General features: G+C 41.9%; 1 protein-coding gene across 1 annotated transcript in view; it reads left to right on the top strand.

Annotated features, from left to right (window-relative positions):
* The window catches only part of SND1 (staphylococcal nuclease and tudor domain containing 1), a 407,925-nt gene that overhangs the window by 135,531 nt on the left and 247,610 nt on the right, over nucleotides 1–24,784 (top strand). The window contains exon 11 of the mRNA XM_008705837.2: nucleotides 12,555–12,644. Coding sequence (XP_008704059.2) covers nucleotides 12,555–12,644 — 90 coding nt within the window. The remainder of the gene's footprint in view (nucleotides 1–12,554; nucleotides 12,645–24,784) is intronic.

Raw genomic sequence — 24,784 nt, 5'->3', positions numbered from 1 at the left:
TACGTGGCACTAGACCCGGCAGCCTGATTTAGACCTTGGAGTGACGCAGCTGGCAAGGCAGAAGCTCAGCGTCTAAAGGGAGACCTTACGCCGTGCACTTACATAATTCAGTCTCGGTTTCTGAAATGCATCACAATTTATTGCACAAATTTGACTGGAAATCTGGCTCAATTGAAGGTTCCACTGGCACCAGCTAAATAATGGTGTCATATCCAGCATCATTTTCCCTTCTGTGTTGTTCCAGGAAGAAACTTTAATAATTATTTTTTAATGTGGTGAAGAAGGAAAGGCATTCACAAAGAAACATTTCTCTAACAAAAATTATCTTCTGAATGGGCTTCCCTGATCCTGCGGTCTGTTACAGAGAAAATTGGTTTCCTATTGTAAGATTTCTTTTCTTTTCCTCCTTTTCCTTCCTCTTCTTCTAGAACTGTGGGAGGGCTTGTGGCACATCACTGTGCTGGATGGGTTTCATCTGGCAAGTAGCCTGTACTTTAAGTAACGGGGTTGTCTCTTCTGAGGGCATTGGCTCTCCATTTTTAGCCTGGGGATGAAGGGTAAGAAATGTGGGAGAAGATTTCTCCATTACTAGAAAACATGATTTGGGGCCAACTGGTTAATTATGAGCTTCCAGTGAAAAGGAAAGCAGTTCCAGAAGGGAAGAGCCAGTTGTGATATACCAGTCCCTGCTGGTTTCCATTACCTCGCAGACCTCCAGGCCTGCTTTTGTCCTTGAAGATGCTTTCTCCTTGCTCCATTTTCCCTTCCGCTTTTAAACTCTGGTTTCTTATTTGCAGACTTTTTGTGTTCTTTCCAGTGAAGGGATTTCCCATGTTCACATTGATTCATGTTTGCAATCAATCTTTGGAACTACTAGCTCAGTAGAAAGAGGCCCTACTAGAGAGTCACTCATTATTTTTTATTCCCAGCCCCGTTTGCTCATTTGAACAGCACATGAAGAGTGCGTGCGTCATTCAGCATCACACTGCACCTGTTAGGATTGTTGCAGATCAGTCTCCAGAACAGAGGAAGGGCCCTGCAGTCTTCCCCTGGCCTTCTCTTTTCTTCCATCTTAGCCACCAGAAACATCACCCCAGCACATGCCCTTGTCTAGGCTTAAGTTTAATCTCAAATTTATGAGTTGGGGGGGGTGGGGACTGGTACTTCAATTCCACAGTAGGAAATCTGCTTTTATATTGTAGTTTAGTATCATTTATTTTAGTGTTGAACTGTCACACTTGATATTTTAAAAATATCAGTTCAGCTTTACTTAAATTCTGAGTGGTATTATGTGCTCTTCTAAGGATTTCTGGTAACCATTAGCTAATGATCTTTTTTTTTTCTTCAAAGATGGTAAGTAATAGAATTCATTATGTCAAACTTACAGAGAGAACAGAAGATTGCTTTAAATTCTCAACCAGGTCAAAAGAGAACAGACCAATTATTTGGATTTTGTACACTTGTTTTTTCTGACACTACACACTGGAGTTAGAGTATTACTTTTGCATCACCGCTTACAGAGAGCCTCGATTTTATAGTTTGGTACAGTGAGATATCTAGCCTGGAATCTTTTTTATTTTTTTTTTTAAAGATTTTATTTATTTATTTGACAGAGATAGAGACAGCCAGCGAGAGAGGGAACACAAGCAGGGGGAGTGGGAGAGGAAGAAGCAGGCTCATAGCAGAGGAGCCTGATGTGGGGCTCGATCCCACAACGCCGGGATCACGCCCTGAGCCCAAGGCAGACGCTTAACTGCTGTGCCACCCAGGCGCTCCGCCTGGAATCTTTTTAATCGGTATTCAGTAATATCATTTGTTTAGTATAACATCTTACTTGGTAATACTAGCCAGAAGGTAGAGACATTAGAAATAGTTTACCTTCACGTAGTGTTGTATGAGGGGCATTCATTCAGTGACTCTGCTAATAACAATGGTATGAACCTACAACAATATTGTCTCCCCTCACCCCCCTTTCAATTCACTTCGATATTTATTAACCAGTTCCATTTATTCCTATGATCACAAGAAGTACAGTTTGAGTTTTATTTTTTTATTTTTTATTTTTTTTAAAGATTTTATTTATTTATTCGACAGAGAGAGAGACAGCCAGCGAGAGAGGGAACACAAGCAGGGGGAGTGGGAGAGGAAGAAGCAGGCTCATAGCAGAGGAGCCTGATGTGGGGCTCGATCCCAGAACGCCGGGATCACGCCCTGAGCCGAAGGCAGACGCTTAACTGCTGTGCCACCCAGGCGCCCCTACAGTTTGAGTTTTAAAAAATAAATCTTTTAGGGGTGCCTGGGTGGCTCAGTCGTTAAGCGTCTGCCTTCGGCTCAGGGCGTGATCCCGGTGTTCTGGGATTGAGCCACACATCAGGCTCCTCCGCTGGGAGCCTGCTTCTCCCTCTCCCACTCCCCGTGCTTGTGTTCCCTCTCTTGCTGGCTGTCTCTCTCTCTGTCGAATAAATAAATAAAATCTTTAAAAAATAAAAATAAAAAAATAAAAAATCTTTTAGATAGGACTTTTTGTTTTCCTCATTTTGTTTTCTCAGTATGTTGCATTTTCTAGGAATATGGCACTATGCTAGGCACTTTCTGGGCAATATAACGATCTTTTTTCTCTCCCGGTGATCTTCCCTTGTGTGGTCTGGTAGGGAAGATAAGACCTATATGGAGTAATTAAATTACAGTAACGCAAGGCAGAAAGTGATTAGTGCTGTAACTTTGGCTTATCTCTTCCGTCTCTTGACATTTTAGCTCTTGTTAACATCCACGTTAGATGTTGTAAAACTTAACTCAGCTAAGTAGCTTTGCTTCTTCGTAACACTGAAAGTGTAGATTTGGTTTTCCCGTGGAGTTTATATTACCTGAAATGTTCCTTGAATGTGAACTTGGAGTTGCCTTAATTTGTACTAGTATATCTAACCCTTTTATGATATTTACAGGGTTTTGAAATAATTTTGCCTGCTTCTCACTCTTTTCACTTGTATAATGCCAGGTAATTCTTTAAATTGCTGATTCTTGGGAAGAAACTGAGGCACGTGAGCAGCCAGGAGCTGCTGGTGCCAGAATCATCGATTAGAGCCCAGGCTCTTATTCTATTGATCAGCGGCAAGCTGCGTACTCACTCTTGATCATTTGTTGCCATCACGTGCGTGAGGAGCGTTTGATTTCAAGGTCCAGGGCATCTCTTTCGTCTATGACTTCAGGAGTAGTGAACTTGAGCTTTGTTCTCTTCAAGGATCCAGTGCCCTTTCTGTCTCATTATCCCAGTCTTATGGGCAGAAACCTCACTATTCCTGTAGGAAAGGAATAGTTCAGACTTAGTTCCCCCTTGGAGCAGACTTCTATTTTAAGAGCAGTTGGTGAGTGGGGGAAAAGATTTTGCCCTCTTACTTGTTGGAAGCTGTCCCTATGCAGGGAGAAGACGACGGGGCAGGACTCCAGAGTCTCTTTTGTTTTCAGTTTTCTCCCTGGGCCCGGGAGCAGCTTTGCTGTGGATCGCGCAGCTTCTCACTTCCGAGCTTTGGCATTCTTGAGGCTTGAGGTCTGTGAGGGGTAGTGCTGCTCTTTTATTTCACTCCCTCCTCTGCCTGCAGAAGTATTTGCAGCTGAGTGAAGGGACCCCATTTGGTTTGCTGCTTGGATCATGGTTTTGGAGCCCTTAGAGCCTTTAAAGTATTTATTCTTTAAGCCTTGACAGGGTCTTGGGGGGAAGAGACCTGATATTTGGCCTCTTTCCCCTCCTTTCCCTCCCTCAGCCCTACTGCATCTGAGCAATAAATAGCAAGTACTTCTGAAAATGCTCATAGTTGGCTAATGTAATTGAGTAGAAGAGCAGTCTCCAGAGACGTTTTTTTCCCCTTTCATGATGGTCTTGAAAATGGTACTTTAATTTTGGGATGTGCAAGTTCCTGTGGAACATAATCATATGCCTTGCACTGCAGATGACGGGCGAGTCCCTTCAAGGACACGAGGCTGCCTAAATTTGCTCTGCTGCTTTCCCTGTTTGGATAAACCGTGAAGCAGTTTTCCTGGCACCTTGCCAGGTTGTAACTGGGCCTGTTTTGGGGACTTGTCACTTCCTCTTTTCTGTTGTCACCGTGGCTAGTCTAGGTCTAGACCACTGTATATCTGAGGACAGGGGCAGACAGGAGAGAGGATATGCCTACTTTTGCCGTTCCCTACCTATGGGCAGGTTGGTTTTCTCTCTTGATTCTCAGATTCCACGTTCGGTCTTCTTATAGGTGGACTTGAGGAATATTTGAAAATCTTGTTTTGTCACCATTACTAGAATGTCTTAAGCCGTCTCATCTATATAGAAGTTTAAGGAGAATGTCGAGTTACCTCCAGCTACATATATAGAGATACACTTGAACTCCCCAGTTATTTACTTGTTTATTTTTGTTTAACCATTTGACATTAAGCACTTCAGTATTGCTTTCTGACTTCTTAAAACCTTTGAACCTCCCTTTTCTTGCCATTGTTTTAAGTGGGGCTAGGCACTCAATATATACGGCATCATTTTTCAAGGTGTGGCCCACAGACCTCCTTGCTACTTGTTAAAAATACAGAATTATGGAAATCACACACCAGACTTACCGAATCACAATATCTGATGTGGGCCTGGCAGTCTGCATGTTTACAAGCTCTCCAGTGATTCTTAGGCACACCAAAATGTGACAACTGCTGACAGGCAATGATTGCTTTTTGGAAATAACAAGCCCAGAGTATAGTGTCCCACCCACCAGCAGTGGGCATAGGCCTCTGAGATAGCTGGGTCCAGAACCCCAGCTCTACTCTTACGTGTTACATGAGCCAGGAACATTTCCTTTCCTTGCTGTAAAATTGGAATCATAATCCTTGCCACCACGATCCAGGTAGCATTGCTGTCAGCACTCAGCGTGCTTGATAGGGTTGTTGTTGTAGGGTGATAGGGTTGTTACTATAGGGGAGGGAAGTTTTCCTTCCCCCATAGGGTCCCTGCATGGGTCCAGAAATTAAACTGACAAAGACAGATTAACAGGAGAAAAACCTGCAGATTTATTTAATGTAAGTTTTATGTGACATGGGAGCTTTCATAAGAAAATAAAGACTCTAAGAAACAGACCTGAGTGTTTTTATGTTAGGTCAATGAAGAGTGGACTGCCGGGTAGAAATACAATAGGTGAAAGAGTATGAGGAAAGTGTCAAGGCCTGTTGGTTTGGATTCTTTGCAGTGTTATCTTTCCCTTGGAAATAAGGATGTTCTTTTCCTTCCTCCAGATATAGGGAGGGCATCTCTCCCATGAGGTTTTATGACCTGTTGGAGGGGAGAAGTTTAGGGATAAGGTCAAAAATGACCTTCCTGTTTCTACTGTTCTCTCAGACTTCTTCAGCTTGAACCTCATTACTAATAATAGCATTGATTATTAAACCTTAAATTCCAGTGTTTTTCATACACGTTATCAGATCCTTAAACATGGAATCAGCAAGATCAAATAGGTTGTCAGAAAAATTTAGAAATTTGAGGGACCTATAGAAGCAATGAAACACTTCAGAGGCATAATCATGGGGTTGAAAGACTAGCCCCTTCCAGTCTTATACCTGTGAATTTTTTATAATCATTTCCTTCCCTCCGCAATTTAAGTTTCTATTGTTTACCATTCCCTCTTTGCTTCCTGGAGATATGTATGAAATGTATTGCGTTGTGAATTTGGGACTTACACAGATCGTTTCTCTTTAATAGACTGTGTTTACCTTTGAGAGATACTTTGATGGGCAGAATGAAATGGAGCTAATTGGGAAATGAGCGTCTTTTTTCTGTGAAACAACTCTTGGAGAAACGTTCGGGTATACGCACTTACTGTGTATGTTCCTTTAGATAGAGTGATACAAGCTGACTTCTACTTGGGCAAGCCACTTACAATTTTGAACCTTTCCCCAGGTGCTGACTATAGCTTTCTAGTTAGCTGACCACCTTTATTAAAAATATGCTACTCTGTGTGCTAAGGACCATAAAATAGTGGATGCCCCTGTGGATTCTGTCTCTGGGCTGCCAAGGGAATTGAAAGGTTCTTGATTGTAAATATGCCCAGGGCATGTGGTAATGTTCCCGTGTTCAGTCTATAATTCAAATGGAAATAGCGGCCTTTGTTTATTGAAATGGTGTGTGTGGCAGGGCAGCTGGGACCGGGCCATTATTTACTGTTGGAAATTTTATCCATTTTAATCTGATCATGTGTTCTTATTTTAGTGCAACGGTCAGTTTTAAGATCTTGATAGAGTACAATTCTGCTTGGCTACTTTAATTAATATTATTATAGTTCAAGTCTCCTATTAAAAATAAAAAATCAAACTTATTTTTGACCCTGGTTATTTGAGAGTATATTTGTAGTTAAATTATTCCATTCTGCCTCATGGAAGGATACATCTATGAACATCTTTTTTTTTTTTTTTGGAGGGAAAAAATGGAATTTAATGCATTTTTTATGAGGAAAAGAATGACCCATTGTTTCATATTTTATTTCTCTGCAGTAAAATATTGTGAGCAAAGGGAAAATGTTGACCAAACAAGGTTTGGAGTTTTCTATCCCTGAACATTTTTCGCTTAAAAAACATTCCAATATTATAGAAATTAACAAACATTCTTTTTTCAGCCTTGGTATTATACCACCTGTTCTTCAGATCTTCTTTTTCTCTTTCTTTCAAAGACTGAAAACCTCACAGAGAAAGCTGGGTGTCTCATATACTCATCCTCAAACCTCTTTCTTTCCCCTTGCTTATTTTCTCTTTTTCCCACTACCCATCCCACATCAGTACCCATTGTCTTTCATTTCTTTGCATTTTTGTACTTTTGCTGCCTGTATAGCTCTATGAATAATGTTGCATGTGTTTTTAGTCTGTATGTGGGATTTTACCAGATCATTCTACAACTTGTTTATTCTGCTCAATATTTTTTCATTTGGGTTGCTCTAATTTAGCTTAACTGCTCTGTAGTTTTCTACTCTAGGGTTGTACCATAAGCGTTAGTGTGAATGTTGTTACATTTGTCTTGCACATATGAGTCTTTTCTAGGGTACATACCTGCCTTTCAGTAGAATTTCTTAATTACAGGGATTTAACCAGATGATGGTAAGTAGCACTCTGTCAAGATGCTCCAGTAGTTGAGCCATGTTTTACTCCCCATCTCTGGTTAGAGGACACTCCCATTGCCCCACATTCTCACCTTAAATGTTTTTGCCAGTATAATGGATGTCCTGTAGTATCTCAATTCACATTTGCTTGATTATTGGTTAAAATTTGTTTTTTTCCTATACTTAATGTCCATTTGGAGTTTTGTAGTGACATGTCTGTTTATACCTTTTGCCAATTCTCCCGTTGGATTGTTTCCTCTCTTTTCTTAGTGATATGCTAGAGTTCTTCCTTTCTTTGCAGAGCAGATCTAATCAGAACTTCCAGTGACTCTTACACCACATCTGCCTCCTGATAGTAGCTGCATACATGTACCTGATGATGAATTGTGGCTCTGTGTCAAGCCACTCTTGTCTTGCCTATTCAAGGACATTGCCTTGGAAGTCCTGTCTTCTCTTCTACATTGTCCCTTGTTTGCTCTCCACTGGACCATCGCCTGTCATTTCTCCCCTCTACAATGAAAAACAGAAGTGCTTTCTCTTCGCCTGCTTCCTCTGCCAGCTGCCACATAATCCCTGTATTCCTTTGTGGTACAGCCTTCGGAAGCATTGCATGTGCTTGCTGTTTCCAGGGTTTCGCTTCCCATTCCTGGTTCCTGACAGCGTCTGCCCTTGATACTGCCCCAGAACTCTCCTTGTCCAGTTACTGATGACATTCACTTAGCTTAATCCACCATGCAAATCATAGTCCTGCTCTCCCCTGCCTTGCTGCACTTAACACTGTTGGTCATTCCTTCCTTCTCAATTCACTTTCTTTCCTTGGCTCCCAGGGACTGACATTCTGGTAGTGTCCTCTTTCTCAGCTCCCTGAGTGCTCCTTCTCATTCTCCTTTGGCCTGGTCCTCAGTCCTTTTCAGACTCCTAACTTTAACACCACCTACATGCCCGCAACTGGTTTATCACCAGGTCAGAGCCTTCCTCCCAGCTCCACCCTTGTCTACCCAGAGTGCCTGCTTGGAAGTGTAGCATTCCCGGAACTGAACTCCTGGCCATTTCCTCTGGTGACTCCACCCCTCTGTCCTTTTGCTCAGATAAAAACCCTCGCAGTCATCCTTGGCTCCTCCCTTTCTTCCACACCTCTCATGCCGTCTGTCTGTCAGAATATTTCCCGATCCTGACCACTTCTTACCTCCCTCTCTGCTGCCTCCTTGATGTAATCTACCGCCGTTTCCTGCCCAGATCATTGGCATAGTCTCCTCCTTGGTCTCCCTTTGCTCTACTGTTTCCTTTCCATAGTGTTTGTTACCAAAAAAGTGGCCAAAGTAATTTTTTCAAATATTAAGTCAGATCTGTGTCTTCATCTCCTTTTTCTCTCCCCTTGTGCACACTGTTGTGGCTACAGTGGTGTCTTTGCTCCTCCTCGAACCCACCAGGCATGCTCCTAACACAGGGTCTTTGCACTGGCCACTCTCCCTGCCCTTCTCCAGATGGCTCTATCCCATACCTTCCTTAAGTCTTTGTCAAACTCTAATGTGCCCCATAAGGCCTACCCTGGTCACATGACAGCTATAGTCCTGTGCACCAGCTGCCTGTCTTCCTCCTCGGCTTTTTCCGTATCTGTTTCAGTCATTAGCTGCTAAACCTACTTTGACCTGTCAACTGTGTTCATGAAGTCTTTTCAGTAAAGAACTGCTCTAATTTTAGTGGAACCACAATTACTTTTTTTTTTGCCCCGTGGTTTGTTTCAAGCCTTGTTTAAGAAATCCTGCAGTATCTCTAGGGCATTAGATTTTTTTTACTATAATTTTTGCACTATAGGAGGTGCTAGATAAAATTTGGCTTGAGGTTGAGACCCAAAACTAGGAGGTTGAATGTAAGGCCTTGATTGGAGGTTTCATCCATTACCTCCAAGTGAGCATTGAACAGCAACTGCATTTTGGCAACCAGCCAAATATAACTTGCTGTAAAAATGCCAAGTGGGTCTTTAGATGCTGAGATGTGGGTGTTGGGCCTCCCTCTCCAAACCAGTGAGAGGTACAGATAATTGAAGTCATCTCTAATGTGTGAGTCATTGCAGGGCCTACATACAACGTCATTTCTTAGGATGAATAGTGATTACAGCACGTATTGGTTTTTGTATTATCTGCCCACCAGATAAAGCAAGCATTCTCTTCTATTTTTATTTTTTAAAAATTATTTCTGTGTAAATTAGAATCTAAACTAGACAGTCCTTTTTAGCAGGCAAGATTCCGCTAAAGTCCTGTTTTCTCAGAATGCATTCCATACCTCAATTGCCTCTTAGAGATTTCAAAGGCTTTTATGTACCTGGTAATTTGGAGGAATTGCTTTTATTTTGTGGTTTCCTAGGGACTTCTAATATCTCTCTTGTAAGATGTTTGCAGATGTCAATAGCTACTAGCTCCGAAGGGTTAGAGTAACAAGATCATTTTGTTTTCACTTGTGGTACCTTGTTTTCTGCTTGTGCTACTAGTTCTTTCCTAGCTTCCTGAGAGACATATAATCGGACTCTGAAGTTGCCCAGTTTTTTATTGGGATGTTTGTTGATATACTGTCTATTTTCTTTCATTCTTCTGAGAGCATTTTGGCTTGGGCCAGTTCTGTTGCGTGTCTTTCTTGTTCAGATAGTCATTTTCACTCATTTAGGTGTACCTCATCTCATGATCTTCATTTGAATATTTGTTGAAACTATTATTTCTTAGCTTTCATTCATTGTCTCGGAGTCCAGTCAAGTCATACTGCCTTGTGATCTCTGTGATGTTTCAGAATAAGTAGGGGAAGGTTCACACATTCAGGTTCTGTGATAAATCATGAGGCTATGCAAGGTAAATGTCAATATTTTGTTCACTTAGCTTTTTATAATGTTGTTCACTTAGGCTTGTGTAATTAATTACGCAGCTACTCTCTGCAAATAGATTATCCTCCATTGCATGGTGAATATAAACATTGGCACTTCTTTATTCCCAAGGGCTGATTCGGATAACCGTTGATTTTGTCTTTATTAAAAATCCTGTTCATTATTGGCACCTAGACTCTTCTGTCTAGCAAACATTCTTACTGTATCATTGACTGTCATCATAAACTCTGTTTTGTGGCTTATATATTATACTTAGCTCCTCAGACTCACTATTTTGATTTGGCTGCCTGTATATTTGCCCTTGGCTATTTGCCCTTGTGTTAACGCAGAACTCCCTCTACCCCAGCAACCCTCATGTATCCTGTTTTCCTCTTTTTTTTTTTTCTTGCAAAAAAAACTTTGTGTTTAGGGCCATCCCTCACTTATTAGACAGTGATCATGACACCCTAGGAATCTGATCCAAGTGTGATCATCCACGTTGTCCCCAGTGAGAGCATGTGGAGTCCTACACATCCAAGAAGGAACAGGAGCTCGCCTTCCTTTCTGAACATGCCTCCTTAACTTCCAAGAAGAGCACTGAGCGCTGGAATGCTGCCGCCACCTTGTTGTTACTGTTGTTTTAACCAGAGGAGCTAGAAGGCAGTTGGTTGATCAATGTGGAGCTCAAACTTAATTCTGTGCATTCTCATAGAGATTTTCTTGGTGATGTCAATGAATTGTTTAAATGATGTGTTCTGGGCACCAAGGCTTGGTTAGGGTATAGGAGGAAACACCTATTTCAATTCCCTTGACTTCAATATTGTCCTTAGGATTAGTTTAAATATGGGGTATTAAAAATGATAAAGGTTTTTTATTTAGGAGTAGTTGGCTATTTAAGAAAACCTCTTTTGGTATAGAGTGGATTAAAAAGGTGAGGCCAGGTGGGCTAAGTGTACAGGATGGGTAAGCAGCCGCACACCTCTGGATTAGTTAGTCCTTGATTTTCTTATTTGTGAATTTTTCTTCCCGTATGATCTGGGTCCTAGGGATTCTAAAATCTATCTACGTAGTCCTATTCTTCTAGCATACTTGGTTTCTGCATATATGTCATTTTGCATATTTCTTCTGTAGTTAGTTCATCCAACTATTATTTGACCATGTACTATGAGTGGAGGCACTCTACTTGTTTCCAGGGTCACAGAATAACAGAAATGGACAGGATCTCTGTTCTTGTAGAACTTAGGGGCTCAGCTGGGGAGAGACATTAATCAGACCTAGCAATGTAGCCAACATCTCCCTATTTCTTGTAACATCCTCCAGCCCTCCACACCCCCCCATCAAAAGGCAAACTTCTATTGACTTCATGTGAGTGTCACCATGAGTTAGAATATTGGATTCTTCTTCTTTTATCCCCTCTATCCATTCTGTTCGTTAGTTTCTTTCTTTTTTTTTTTTTTTTAAGATTTTATTTATTAGAGAGAGGGGACACAAGCAGGGAGAGGGAGAAGCAGACCTCCAGCTGAGCAGAGAGCCCAGTGCAGTGCTTGATCCCAGGACCGTGGGATCATGACCTGAGCTAAAGGCAGATGTTTAACCGACTGAGCCACCCAGGCGCCTCTCTGTTCATTCATTTCTTCAAGTGCTTCTCCTGTTACTTTAGTTCCTATCCATCCCCTCTTTGTCAAGTTCCTCTAGAACCTTCTCCCATATTCTCAAAGTTACATTGCTTAGAACAGTAACCTCTTTGGGGAGAAGTCTGGGACCTGTGAGATAACGAAAGAATTGCGTATGTTGATGTTCATGTGTGTGCATGTTGTATTGAAACACTATTTATTCCTGCCTCCTTTAGCTTGTTCTGTTTTTTCAACTCTAATTTTCTTTCTAGTTTTTTCTTATCCTATAAACTGATATTAAGTCAATGAAACCATGTCACCTTGTCAGTGAAACATTTCCTGATTACTTCTTTCTTTCCACTTCCCTGAACTCTGATAGCACTTAGTCCCTAGTCTGTATCACACAATTTAGCACTTACTCAAAACTGCTTTGTGTTGCCATTTCATATCTGTTGCCATGTCATAGCTTTTCTTGTATTACTCTGTTAGGTCGCAAGAATTTTGAATCCAGGATTATAACATATATTTACAGAGAGCTTCGTGTGGGGCTAAGAGTTGGCCGGTGCTTAATAGTGGCTTACAGAATAATAGAACTAGATTCATAGTGTATCTACAAATATTTGAAGGGCCCTAATACATACTGAGCTTCTTCTCTACCACAGTTTATATAGGTCTTTTCCTCGTTGACGAACATTTGGTTGTTTCCAGTTTGGATATTACAAACATTTTATTACTTATTTTTGAGTCTGTTATGTGAAAAAGATAATATTATTCCCTGTAAAGCATTTCATCCAAAAATCTATTAATCATTTACTGTGTATTGGCACTTAGTATCTGTGATACTGGGAGGTAGCATATTTTCAGATGTATTCTAGTATTTTGGTTTTTGTTTTATTGGCTGTGTTCATTTGCGGGTATTTTTTTTTTTTTTTGATGTTTGTTTTTCATTTCTGATATGATATTTTGTTTTTCTTTTAGGATAAGAACAAGAAACTACGTCCCCTATATGACATTCCCTACATGTTTGAAGCCCGGGAATTTCTTCGAAAGAAGCTTATTGGGAAAAAGGTAGATGATGACAGAAACATATTTGCAAATGGTTGGGGATCATTTTAAGCTTGGCCCTTGTGATTGAATCTCAGAAACCAGATGACACCCCTCCGCCAAGTCAAGTGGAATTACTTTGATATGAAGAAAGGTGTGCCTGTGTCTCAGGAAGTGGTATCCCGTGGGAGAGATTTAAAATTGAGGCCCTGACCATGGTGTGATTGCCAAAGCTCTCACAGCATGTTCCTTCCAGGGTCCAGGCTCAATTCCAGTTTCAATAATTGCATATTGCCCCGAGCTTCATTTACTTGGCTCCCTTGTTCTCTTCAGCCACCTCCATTAAAAGTCGGTACTGTGGGATAGGCTATTGAAGGAAGGTTGCCGGTTTTTTCTGCCTCCCTTACTTCTGAGGAATAGATTGGCTGTTGAGGAGAGGGGCTCTCCTGGAACGGGAGCATGCTTACTGAAATGCACTGTGGTGCATATGCCACCATCACTTCTTCAGCTTGTCGTGCTTCCTGTAGCTTCCACGGCAAGTGCTAGGGCAGCCTTGCTGGGGAAGGATTGTGTGCTTTCCCAGGAGTTCCTGTGGAAACCTGTGGTGCAGCACATTGACTCTCTGGTCTGGTGCAACAGCTCAGAGGCCCCAAGAGTGCATTTCCTTATGTTCTTAGAGTATATATTCTGTGACCAGCTGCAGAGCTTGCCATTTGGGGAGGCTGAGAATGAGCCTCTGAGCATTCCCTATTTTCCCTGACCTCCCTACCCTAAATATCCTGGGCAGGTGTCTGTGTTCTGCACAAACAAAGGAAATGAGTGGTGTAGTTCCTTTGATGTGGTTGATAGAAATCTGTTTTCAGGGAGGGACTGTGATTTGCCTTTTCTGTACTTTGAGAATTCTTCTGGGAAAATACCTTGTTTTGGGTCGATTTTTCTCATATCTTGAGAAAGATAAGGCCGTTCTGCTCTGTGTCTGTCCTTAACACACATTAATGCCACATTAGCATTCTCTGCCGAAATGCCGATTTTTAATGATGTGACAGGTTTCATAAGGCTCTGGCTTTTGAACTAATGCCAAAGTAGTCTATCATAAACATAACCAGTTTTATTATATACCATAGTCACTAGAAATATAAATTATAGCAAAGAGATTTTTAAAGTTGTTACGGGATGAAATTGCTAATTTTGAAGTAGAGAAACTTAAACTGGATTCCCTAAAATGAGTGTTCAATCTCCTCAGGTTCCTTCAGAGAATAGGCTCATTTGTCATTGTATAAAACTTGACAATGCTGTATTCATTCATGAAGTGTAGTGTGAATGATGGCTTTAAGCCTCTTTCAATTTCTAGATCTCCTGTTATCTGATTTAATGTCGACATCTCTATTTCACCAAATTTATATCCTGTCGCTCATTTGCTGGCTCATAAACAATAGCATAAACGCAAACAAGGAATTCCCTCAAAAGTGTGGATTTCTGTGGAAATCCATCCAAAATGAACCTGAGGGGAGTGGGGGTGGGGGCAGCTCTTGCTTGATTCCTGCGCAGCTGTTTGCGTGCGGTGTGTTCCGGCATCCACCTGGCTTCTTTGAATGTTGCCTTCACCTGTTTCTGTTTCATCCCTGGGAATGTAGATCACAGCTTATTGTAGCTGCTGCTGAGTGGTCCCGGGAGGGTAGCCCAGGGTTCTGCTCTCAAGCCGTATGTGCCAGCCCTTTGTAAAGACCTCTGTCTTAGGTTAGAAGGACTGACCTCAAGTGTCAGATATGGTGGCAGTTCTTAAGCAATTAGGTTCCTTCTTGGTGGGAGAAGCCTTGTTTACTGGTTCTTCTGCATAAGAGTTGATTGGATTCAATTTGTGCTGAGCCCACGTTTTGTCCCCCACGGTGACATTGTATGAATGATGAATACTGTATCCCTGCAGGGGGAGTAGGATGCTGCTCAGCTCTGCTGGGCTGGAACATTCTTGATGCAAACTGCTTTTCCTGACTCACCACCTGAAACCACTTGCCTGTCTTCTGGGCCCATCAGCTGCGACAGCGAACACCCAAGTTTTCTCTCGAGTCTGGGAGCAGGCAGGGCAGTTGCTGCCTCAGGGGGGTGGCTAGCACATCATTGCACATTTCTGCCAATTCCCTTCAGACCTCTGCAGCTGTTCAGCATGGCACGTGGTGATTAAGAGGCACCGAGAGGGAGCATGTGTGCCTATGTGCCTCTGTGCACGAAAGCTGATTAGGGCAGCCTGTCACAGCTTAAGCAAGATAATGGAGGTAAAATCATCTTCTCTGCCCAGACTGTTATTTGACCATCCCAGAGAGTCTATAATTTGACAGTTTTGAGGAGTTTCTAGAATGTAGAAAAATAAGATTGAAGGTAAACTGGTAAGGTGCTTTGTTAGATTCAACGGTCTCCATTTCAGTTACGGAAATTCACTTTGACTCACTCCCAGGATTTATTCTGGCTAAGTGCCTTAATTAAAGAAACCATGCACCTCTCTGAGCCTTGGTTTCATCACTTGGGAACTGGGAGTATTATTTGCCTTCCCTCTCTCATGGGATTTTTATAAGAATCTAGAATGATACTAACCCTTCATGTTTTTCCAGATGCCAGTCAGGTAAGTTGTGTTGTTTTGTTTAATAGTGCTGCTTTTTTATAGAATCTAGCAGTTACTTTTTTTTTTTTAAACTGGCCCTGAGGTCAAGAGATGTGAATCAATGTGCAACTATTTTGACCGCCATCATCCCATTGCACAGATTTGAGTGGTATCTGGTTAGATGTGGCATCAAGTTTCCAGCTTCCGCAAAATGAGTGTCGTCTCATGCAGTTTGTGTATGTGTAAAGTGTATATGTGTTGTGTTAAATGTATGTTTGTGTGTGTGTTCTCTGGTTTGAGGAAGACATGGAAGAATACGTGTGTATCTTGGAAGTGTTTCAGAAGCTGTCTGAATTGCCATACTGCCTGGTAGAATTCCCTCCCCATCCTCTGTTTACCATCTGCCATCTGTGCTTTCACTAAAATCTTGACTAAGGAATATGCCTGGTGAAGAACTGTCTTGCTAATTTCTTCTGGGGTTCTTCATGGCCCTAACATAGTGGAGAAATGGAATCCATGGTAACTTCCACAATTCTTTTAGTTTTGTGGCATGACATCCTAGGTGTGTATAAGATGGTGAGATTGATGTCCTAGAATAATCAGGGCAACCGTCCTCTGCTAGTAGCAGGAGCAATGTCTTTCCGTGTATATACTTTTTTCTTAATGCTTAGAGGTCAGCCCATCGACAGGAAGAGTTTGTGTGCCTAAATCATTTTGTTCTCAGTGAAAGAAGGTAATAATTACTGGGATCTTCGCTGGGAATTTTCTCCAGCTGTCTCATAGAATCTCTAAAGTAGAATCTCAAAGTATTTTAAATCCATGTAATACAGTATTTACAAATGATGTATGAATCACTCAACTCCTGTCTCTTAACTGTACAATTTCCATCACCATGGGAACTGTTGTGTACAGACTTGTAACTTGCTTGGACAATTGAGGGGTCAAAAAATGGATGTGTGGAAGAGACGGAATTGCAAGAAGCAAGAGTGCATAGAAGCCTCGGCCCTGGCACTGTCTGCTCAGTCCAGGCTTCTCCTGTCTCCAGAATCCTTGGCCCAGAAATATGTCTGTGCTCCCTAAATGTTTTTGCCAGTGTTTGTTGAATAAGCAGATTTTGGAGATGAAGCTCATTTGTAAACTAACGGCCAACTTTGGTTTTCATGCCATCAAAATTTGTTCTATGAACTAGGCTGACTCTTTTTTAGGCACTTAAAATTGAGCGTTTTTCTTGATAAATGCAGACATTTGGGGAGTTATTGGGCTATAAATAATACTGGCAGTTATTTCAAATTCATATTGCATTAGATGCTTCTTCTCTTTTGGAAACCTTTCTTTCCTGAAGTTTGTACTTTGGGGGCATGGAGCTCTTTGGGGCAGATGGAAATGATCTTCCTGTGCACCAGGATTCATAAATCCATCATGTTCAAAACCAAACTCATGGTATTCTCTCATAAACTCTGGACTCACTCAGTGTTCTGGAAATAATGCCTTTTTGTTGCTGTCAGAGACCTCTTTGCCACCCCCTCTTCCATAACCCCCCATTCCAGTCCTTCACCAACTCCTGCTGTGTAGATGTGCGTGTTTCCTCTTCCTACCATCGTGCTGCTACTGCCTTGTCTCAGACCCCCTCTCACTGAGACTCCCGGACCCTGCAGCCATTCTTTACCACTCCAGTCTGTTCTCCACCTGCAGCTAAAGGGAACTTCACCAGTGACAGACTTTCGGCTTCCCATTGCTTCCTGTGGCCTACAAGGTCCAGAATAATCTGGTTCCAGCCTACTTCCCAGAAAAAAGGCCCCTACCCCTTCTCTCATCCACCTCCTGCCACCTTTCTGGCTGCCTTTAGGGTTCTGGAATGCATTATGCTCTCACCTCAGGGCTTCTGCACTTGCAGTTTCTTCTGTTTGGAGTACTCTTTGTCCTCCTGTCCCCTTATTTATCATAACACTTATCCTTCAGATTCAGTTTAAACATGACTTCCTGGGGGAAGTTGTCCCTGAACAACCCCCCTTCCAATAATTTGTACAAAATTTTTCACATCTTAATGTATTTGAGTGATTTTGTGTTAATCTCTCTGTCATCAGATTCATTATATTAGGCCAACTGGGGCCCACATCTGTTTTGCTCACCACCCCAGGGCGCATCAGTATATACAGTTTGTGATACACAGTAGGTACTCAATAAATTTCTTCTAAATTAATTAACTTTAGGGGAAAATGGGAGCACTGCGATGAAGGCTGTGTGGACCCAGATAAGAATATATTAAGGGAGCTAGAAATAGGCCCTACCTGATTTGCCTAGGGTTAGCCAGATATGGAAGAAGTATCAGGAGATTGTCTCTTCATGTCTGGACTCTCAAGTCAATCTGGAAATGGTTGATATTATATGTAAATGACCTCCCCTCTATCCTGGGTTAACATGCTTTAAGAACTGGTTGGTGACCCAACCACTGTTAATAGCCTTGTTTCCTTGGGATGCCAACTATAGAAGCTGTGGCTCATTTGCGATTTGGTGAACACCTCTGTATGATTTTCGTGCCATTCCAATTTGTACTGTGAACTAGCCAGACTTCTTAAGACATTTTACATAATGCTCATTTGAGTGTAACAAGGTCAGGGCTGTCATTTATTGAGTTGTCTCTTCGTGGTAAGCATTGAATATTTTCACTTTTATTTAATTTTACTTAATTTTCATCTCTATCCCAAGATGTATGTATGTATGTATTTACCTTTTTACAGGTAAAGAAACTGAAGCGCATAGAAATAAAGTATTTTATCTAGGTGTTATGCATTTAGCTGCTATGCTAAATTAAAGGCCATCTAGAAAGGCCCAATTCCATGTTGTGTGGTTTAATAGAGATAGCCAGGGTCACGGTCCTTTTTGGGGGTGATGTCAGTTCTTGTATATGGCGTATACCTTACATGCTACAAGAAGTTGATTCTCTTTAGCTGTATTATCCTGGTCTACAGATATCAGCAGGTGGTAAGAGTACCATAGATTAGCCCTCGGAATGCCTTCAGCCCTGTAGACATGATCTCATTAGTCTTTGAGATGTCCCTGTGAAGTGATGTTTCACCAAATTGTTCTTCAGAGAAACCTGTGTCAGGTTACATGTTCTTCTGCTAGTTACACAGTGTGAGGTCATGGGTAACATTGCTAAGCCTGCGTTGAAGCTTGATTTCCTTTTCTCTTCCATCTCTTGGCATAGGTGTGACTTGGGGGCATCTGGGAGAAAGGAAAGGTCAGGTTGCTTTTTTATCTTGGCCTAGAGCCAGGGAGGGGTTGAGGAGCCCTCTCAGTGCTCATTTCCCTGTGCAAGGACAGCTCTTGGAAGGTACTTGGAGTGACATTCCTTAGCAGAAGCGGTTTTTCACTCAGCCTGTGCAAGCTCTTCAAGGGCTCAGAGCTTTCTTGAGGCGGATCTCCTTCTCTCCTTGCTGGCTATTTAACAGCGCTCTCCTTTTCCTTAAAAACTCTTACAAGTTCTGTCTCTTACAGTGTGTTACTTAATCAGCTGTGTTAAGTGCAAAGCTGGCAGTCTGGGGATTTTTGTTCTTAATTACCTCTGTTGTATTTTAGTTTGGTTTTTATAAACATTCCCTTTGTCATCTCCACATTTTCCCACTTTGTATTAATTTGATTCACTCACGCTATGGAAAAGTCCTTTACATTAATGATCAAAACAGGCCCTAAGGTTGTGAATGCATTGTGATTTAAATTGACAGGTTTATACAACGTTGCTTGTCCTTACCGTCTCTGTGCCAGCTGTTACCATCAACGTGGCTGTAAATTTTTTGGATAAATGACTGTAGATTTTCACCAAATCAGGAGATGTTTTGAATGACTCGTAATTTCTGACCATGCTTTTTTTCTAGTAAGACTTCTCGCACTTAGACATGAAGGCAGCATGTCAGTATGCACTGGAGACCAGGAGTCTAGATGCCCTTTATCCTGTGGGTTTGGGGAATGAGCCTTGACTCATTAGTTCCTTTGTCTGATGAAGGTAATTAACAAAACTGTAGAATTGTCGGTTTCTGGAAATTTGGCTGTTCTGGGCAAGGTAGCTTTCTACCTGCTGCCACCTAAATGCTCTTTTGGTAATGAGCTCTTGAATGTTTTATCTGCAGATTGTGAGAAGTGCCTCTGTGCCTTAGGGGCCATCAGGGTGTTGAGCTGAGCACATTGCTCCTTGGTGGAGTGTAGTATTTGTATGATGTATATTGTAATATCCTCTTCAGAAAGCGTCTCTAAGTTAAATGAAGGAACTAAAACCTTCAACTGCATTCCTGGAAATTTCTGTATTCTCACCTGTGGGAAATGATTCACTAGCTACCAGAATCCTCGAGATTCTCATATCTCTGGGTAATACTCGTATATTACATTGCTTATTATTAAAGACTTTCTTCCCTGGACTCCCAAGTTGCTCGCAGTTTTCTGGTGATAGTTCTTACGTTTGGAACATGATTTGTGGTCAGTCTCTCTTAAGCCACCCACTCCTGATCTTTTTGGCTAGGTTTCTGAAATGGCGTCCTTGGGGCTGGAACTTTCCATGCTTATTCTCTGCAAACTAGGATTTTATTTTAGGGGGAGATTTGTGCTGAATCAGCTCAGCTGTGTTTGGGGGTAGGGAGAGGACAGGCTTTTTTTCCCTCTTTAAAAATAACCCTTATGTGCCAAAAACCTTACAAAATGTGCTGAATTGCAAATCTTCGAACTTCCTATACCTCCTGGTTTACAGAGAATGGATTCTTTCACACTTGGTCTGTATGATAGTGTACAGAATATCTTATGTTGTGGAAGAGTGTCAGGTGTACACATCAGGGTACAGATGTGTTCAATTGGAAAGGAAACTCAACTCTTGCTATCTTTTCTCAGTATTTTTTTCTCCGATAGTTTCATCTTCTTAAAAGGATCTATACAGAGATAGTACATATAACTTCTCTAATAAGAAAAAAAATCTTAAAAATCTTGTATGTTTGCAAAATAACACATCATTCAGAATTGGTGAGTTACCTTTTTAAGCACCAGCTTTCCAGGGTTTCTTTCTGTGTGTCTTCTGCTTTTTTTTTTTTTTTTTTAGTGTTCAGAGAGTTAGGCTAATACTTCTGCTTCTGTATTTCTTTCCTGAGGGTATGAGCAACCTGTGCACATACAAGAAGGTAGTATACACCAGTGTCTGTCGGCTCTAAGGTGGAAGTTCCGTCGACTCTTCACAGCTGGGGGATAGAAATGGTGTTTTAGGGCTATCTCTTCGTAATTGGGGCCATGTAGTTGTAAGCTCCTTGTTTTAATGTGTTTAAAATCTGAGTGAAGTTTTTTGCTCTTATCTGAAACAAGTTCTTTTATTGATACCCGGAACTGCCTTCTTGCTTTCACTTGCTAGTTATCTTTTCTCTGGCAAGTTTTCAGGTATTTCTAAAGTGCTGCATTTCTCTCTCTTGGGGATGGCTGGCTTGGGCAGTCTTCCCTGGTGTTTTCATGATGATAGATGTAATATTAGGGCTGAATAGTGTCCCCCCAGGATTCGTGCCCATTTGGAACCTCCGAATGTGATCTTATTTGGGAATAGGGTCTTTACAGATATAATTTAAGTTAAAATGAGCTTATACTAGATTGGGTCGGGTGGGCCCTACACCCAGTGACTGGTGCCCTCATCAGAAGGGGATGGGACACAGAGACGAACAGAAATCCATGTGACAATGGAGGTGGAGATTGAAGTGACTCAGTTGCAAGTGAGGGAATCCAGAAGCTAGGAAGAGGCAAGGAGAGATTCTTTCCTGCAGCCTTCGAGGGGAGCATGGCCCTGTTAATGACTTAATTTCAAACCTGAAATATCCAGAACGGTGAGAATGAATTTTTGTTGCTTTGAGCCAACCAGTTTGTGGGATTTTGTTACTGCAGCCCTAGGATAGTGATATAGTAGGAAAGTAGGTTAGCTTCTTCTTATATCTGGCCACTTGGCTCTTGGTTGGAGTTCTTGTTTCGAGGGTTGTACTTTGGTAATGAGCTTCTTTGCAAAACTGATCCACAGGAAAGGGTTTGAATGTGCGATATTCTTTCACCTCTGGTCCTCTGCCTGTCTTATCTTGCTTTTTATATTTGTGTTTATTCTTTTGTCATGACTTATCTTGGCTTTATGCACTGTCGTCTCCAGGCCAACTGACAATTGCTGTAGAGTAATTGATTAGACTTGAGAGCATGTTTCTAGTTTTGTCTGTAGGCTCACTCTCACACTTGTCCTGTTTCCCTTCCTTGGGGGATGAATGCTGCTGTCCACTTAAGAAGGCTGCCACAGTCAGGCCTTGATCACTTCTACCTCAGTGATTAGCAGCGTTTTGAAATATGGCGTGCTCTGGGAGGGAATCATTCCTGGCAATAGCTCTTGATGAACCATGCTCATCCCATTCAGGGGTGATGAATAGAACATTAGGAATAATTACAGGTCTGTGTTCTGGAGCACCATGTCTAATGTTTTGCCTGCAGAGCTCTGCATGCATTTCCTTCAGTAACTCTAGGAATCTCAGGTTTTGTCTTCAATCAGGCCTTTTTGAGCAAGGTATTTTTTCTGCAATTTTGCCTTTTCTTCTCTTCTGGTTTCAGCAAGTGTTTGTTTGGACTGGGCTGTGCTGGGCAGATGAGGAGGTAGTCTTCTTGTGAAGACAAAGCTCAAGTAGATTTATTCTCTTCGAGGACTCAGTCCTAAAGCTTTGGTCACGCCTAATCACCTGTTACGTCAAGGCGGCCAGAAGTGGTGGCCTAGTGAAGTCAATTCATTTTTATTCATTTAGCAGATATTTTTTGAGCAACTACTATGTGCCATACCTTATTCTAGGCATTGGGGATAGAGCCTTACAAACACCTGTTCTCGTGGAATTAATATTTTAGAAAAAACACATACGGTTGTTAGGTACCTTTATGGAAGTGGAGTAAAGATGAATAAAATGTCGTCTGTGTGACAAGTTGCTTACAGTCCAGCTAGGACAAGATTACATCAAAATGTTTGAAGTTGAATAGGAACAGATTTGAATAACTGGTGAGATAACAGAAATGTGTCTCTTGGCAGTAGTGGGTTAATATTAGTGTGCCTTGCGCAGGTCATAGTTGTCTTTCAGCAACAGGAGAGGTCTCTCACCTGCTGTGTGACCTTGTACACTTATCGGCTTCAGCTACGTCACGTACTGCCGACTCTTATGAATATTTCTACTCGTAACTTCTTTCTCTTCCTACAGGTCTGTTTCCAGCTGCTGACCACTGGGTACTCACATACAGATTCCAATAAATAGGGGACATCTTTATGTCCAAAATGCAGCTCATGGCCTCCATATGATTTTTCTTCCCTGCCCGCAGACTGCCTTGGCTACCTTTGTTCTTGATCTTAAATAATGTCTCCCCTGCCCGTTATCCTGAACTTTAGTATCCACAGTCTCCTTATCCTAAGTTCGCCTGATTCTTCCACAGTTAGCTCTTTCACATCTTCCTTGTCACGATTCTTCCGGTGACTTTTAGTCTATTTGCTCCTTATATCTCAATTTAATTATTGCAACTCCACCTTAGGCGGTTGGTCTGTTCCTTCTGGACTTCCCAGTCTTTCACATTGCTGTCTGATTGCTTTCTACACGCGTACTCCTGCTCCTTTCACAAACTCTGGGGATCCCCAGATGCCTGCAGAAAAGGATCTCGTTCCTTCAGTGAACATAAAATCAAAGGAAAGGCAGTTGTGTATAAAATAATCATAATGTTGGGGCGCCTGGGTGGCACAGCGGTTAAGCGTCTACCTTCGGCTCAGGGCGTGATCCCGGCGTTGTGGGATCGAGCCCCACATTAGGCTCCTACGCTATGAGCCTGCTTCTTTCTCTCCCACTCCCCCTGCTTGTGCTCCCTCTCTCGCTGGCTGTCTCTATCTCTGTCGAATAAATAAATAAATAAAGTCTTAAAAAAAATATATCATAATGTCCTTTAAGGATCTTGCTTTCATTTCCAGTCTTACTTACTACTCTACTGTCCATATAATACGTCACAAACCGCCTCTCCCCATTCCACGGACATGGCCCAGACTTTTCACAGCTTCTTGCCTTTACACTTGTTTTTCTGTAGGAATCTTACTACCGTCCTGTATTCCTGGCTCCCCATGTGAAGTCTAGGCTCTCTGCCCTCCTAGTATACTTTTGTGCCCACTTCTTCAGGAGCAATTCCCAGTTCTGACCTCCCTCCCCCAGCCCTACAGGGCAAAGAGCTAGTTTTTCCTTTAGCTCTTGGTCTCTAACGTCAGGAATCAGGCTTGATCTCCGTTAGGTCTTCACAGAAGAGGTGGGATTTGTAAACTGGTACCTGGAAGGTCTTAAGAAAGATTGGGAATATCTAGATACAGAGAAGGGATACAGAAAGGTCTAAGCTTTGGAGCTGGTTTCTTTGTCACCTGCTGTCTTTAATTTCCTCATACCAATAAAGACTTTGAGCCTGACTTCAGTGAAACGTTAGGCATAGCATTGTCTGAGAGACAAATGAAGGCATTAAAAATACATAGCATAAGTATGTTTTTCTCTTGGTTTCCTATATATGGCTTATGACTATGAACTCACGTCTCCACTGGATTGGTGGTAGTGTGCTCGATGCCTTGTGTGGTCCAACCCTCACTGTCAGGTTGCTCTTTGAAGTCTTCATGCGGCTGCCTGAGCAGTCCTTCCCTAGTGCTAGAGGTCTGGTCTGTGGCTATTTCTGTGTCTTTACTCTATAATTGACAATGTGCAGCATCTCTAATTTGTTCTCTTTTAAAATGATCTGACAGAGGAATTTAGTAGGCAAAATTAATATTTTTTTGACTTGAATCTCCATTATTTTAAAGCTCTAAATGACAGAAGCTTGATGGCCCTTGACTACTCCCTGCTGTTCCCATCCACCCTTACTTGGGGTTCATAATATCCCTGTTCTCCAATAATAGTCCAAATGAATTGGAAGTAAGTCGCTGACTTGCTCCACTTTGCCATTTCTGCGATGTATGGGTACCTTTGAGCCTGGCAGGTTGCTGCTGTGCCCAGCTCCTCTGAGTCTGGCAGGCTTGACGTTGATGCATGGTGGAGTGCTGACAAAGAGGAGGCCGCTTAGAGCATCTGACTTAGCCCCACTAGGCCAGCTTTCCACCATCTCTAAACCTCTGGCCCTGCTTTATTTAAAAAAAAAAAAAAGTTGGGAAGGGAAGAGAAAATAAGGAATGGAAGAAAGGAAGAAGAAAATCACAGAAATGACTTGAGCACTGATTGGAAATTAGGTGAACAAGTTTTGGTGAAATGGTACCACATGCAGCTGGAGAAGTTCTTTTTTTTTTTTTTTTTAATTTTTTTAGTTTTTTATTAACATATAATGTAGTATTTGTTTCAGGGTTACAGGTCTGTGGTTCACCAGTCTTACACAATTCACAGCACTCACCATAGCACATACCCTCCCCAGTGTCCATCACCCAGCCTCCTCATCCCTCCCACCCCCCTCCACTCCAGCAACCCTCAGTTTGTTTCCTGAGATTCAGAGTCTCTCAGGGTTTGTCTCCCTCTCTGGTTTTGTTTTGTTTCATTTTTTT

This window comes from Ursus maritimus, unplaced genomic scaffold (assembly GCF_017311325.1).
Source record: "Ursus maritimus isolate PB19 unplaced genomic scaffold, ASM1731132v1 scaffold_3, whole genome shotgun sequence".
NCBI classification, from domain to species: Eukaryota; Metazoa; Chordata; class Mammalia; order Carnivora; family Ursidae; genus Ursus; species Ursus maritimus.
Note: the sequence above shows the minus strand (reverse complement) of the source record. Positions and strands in the feature narration are given on the sequence as shown.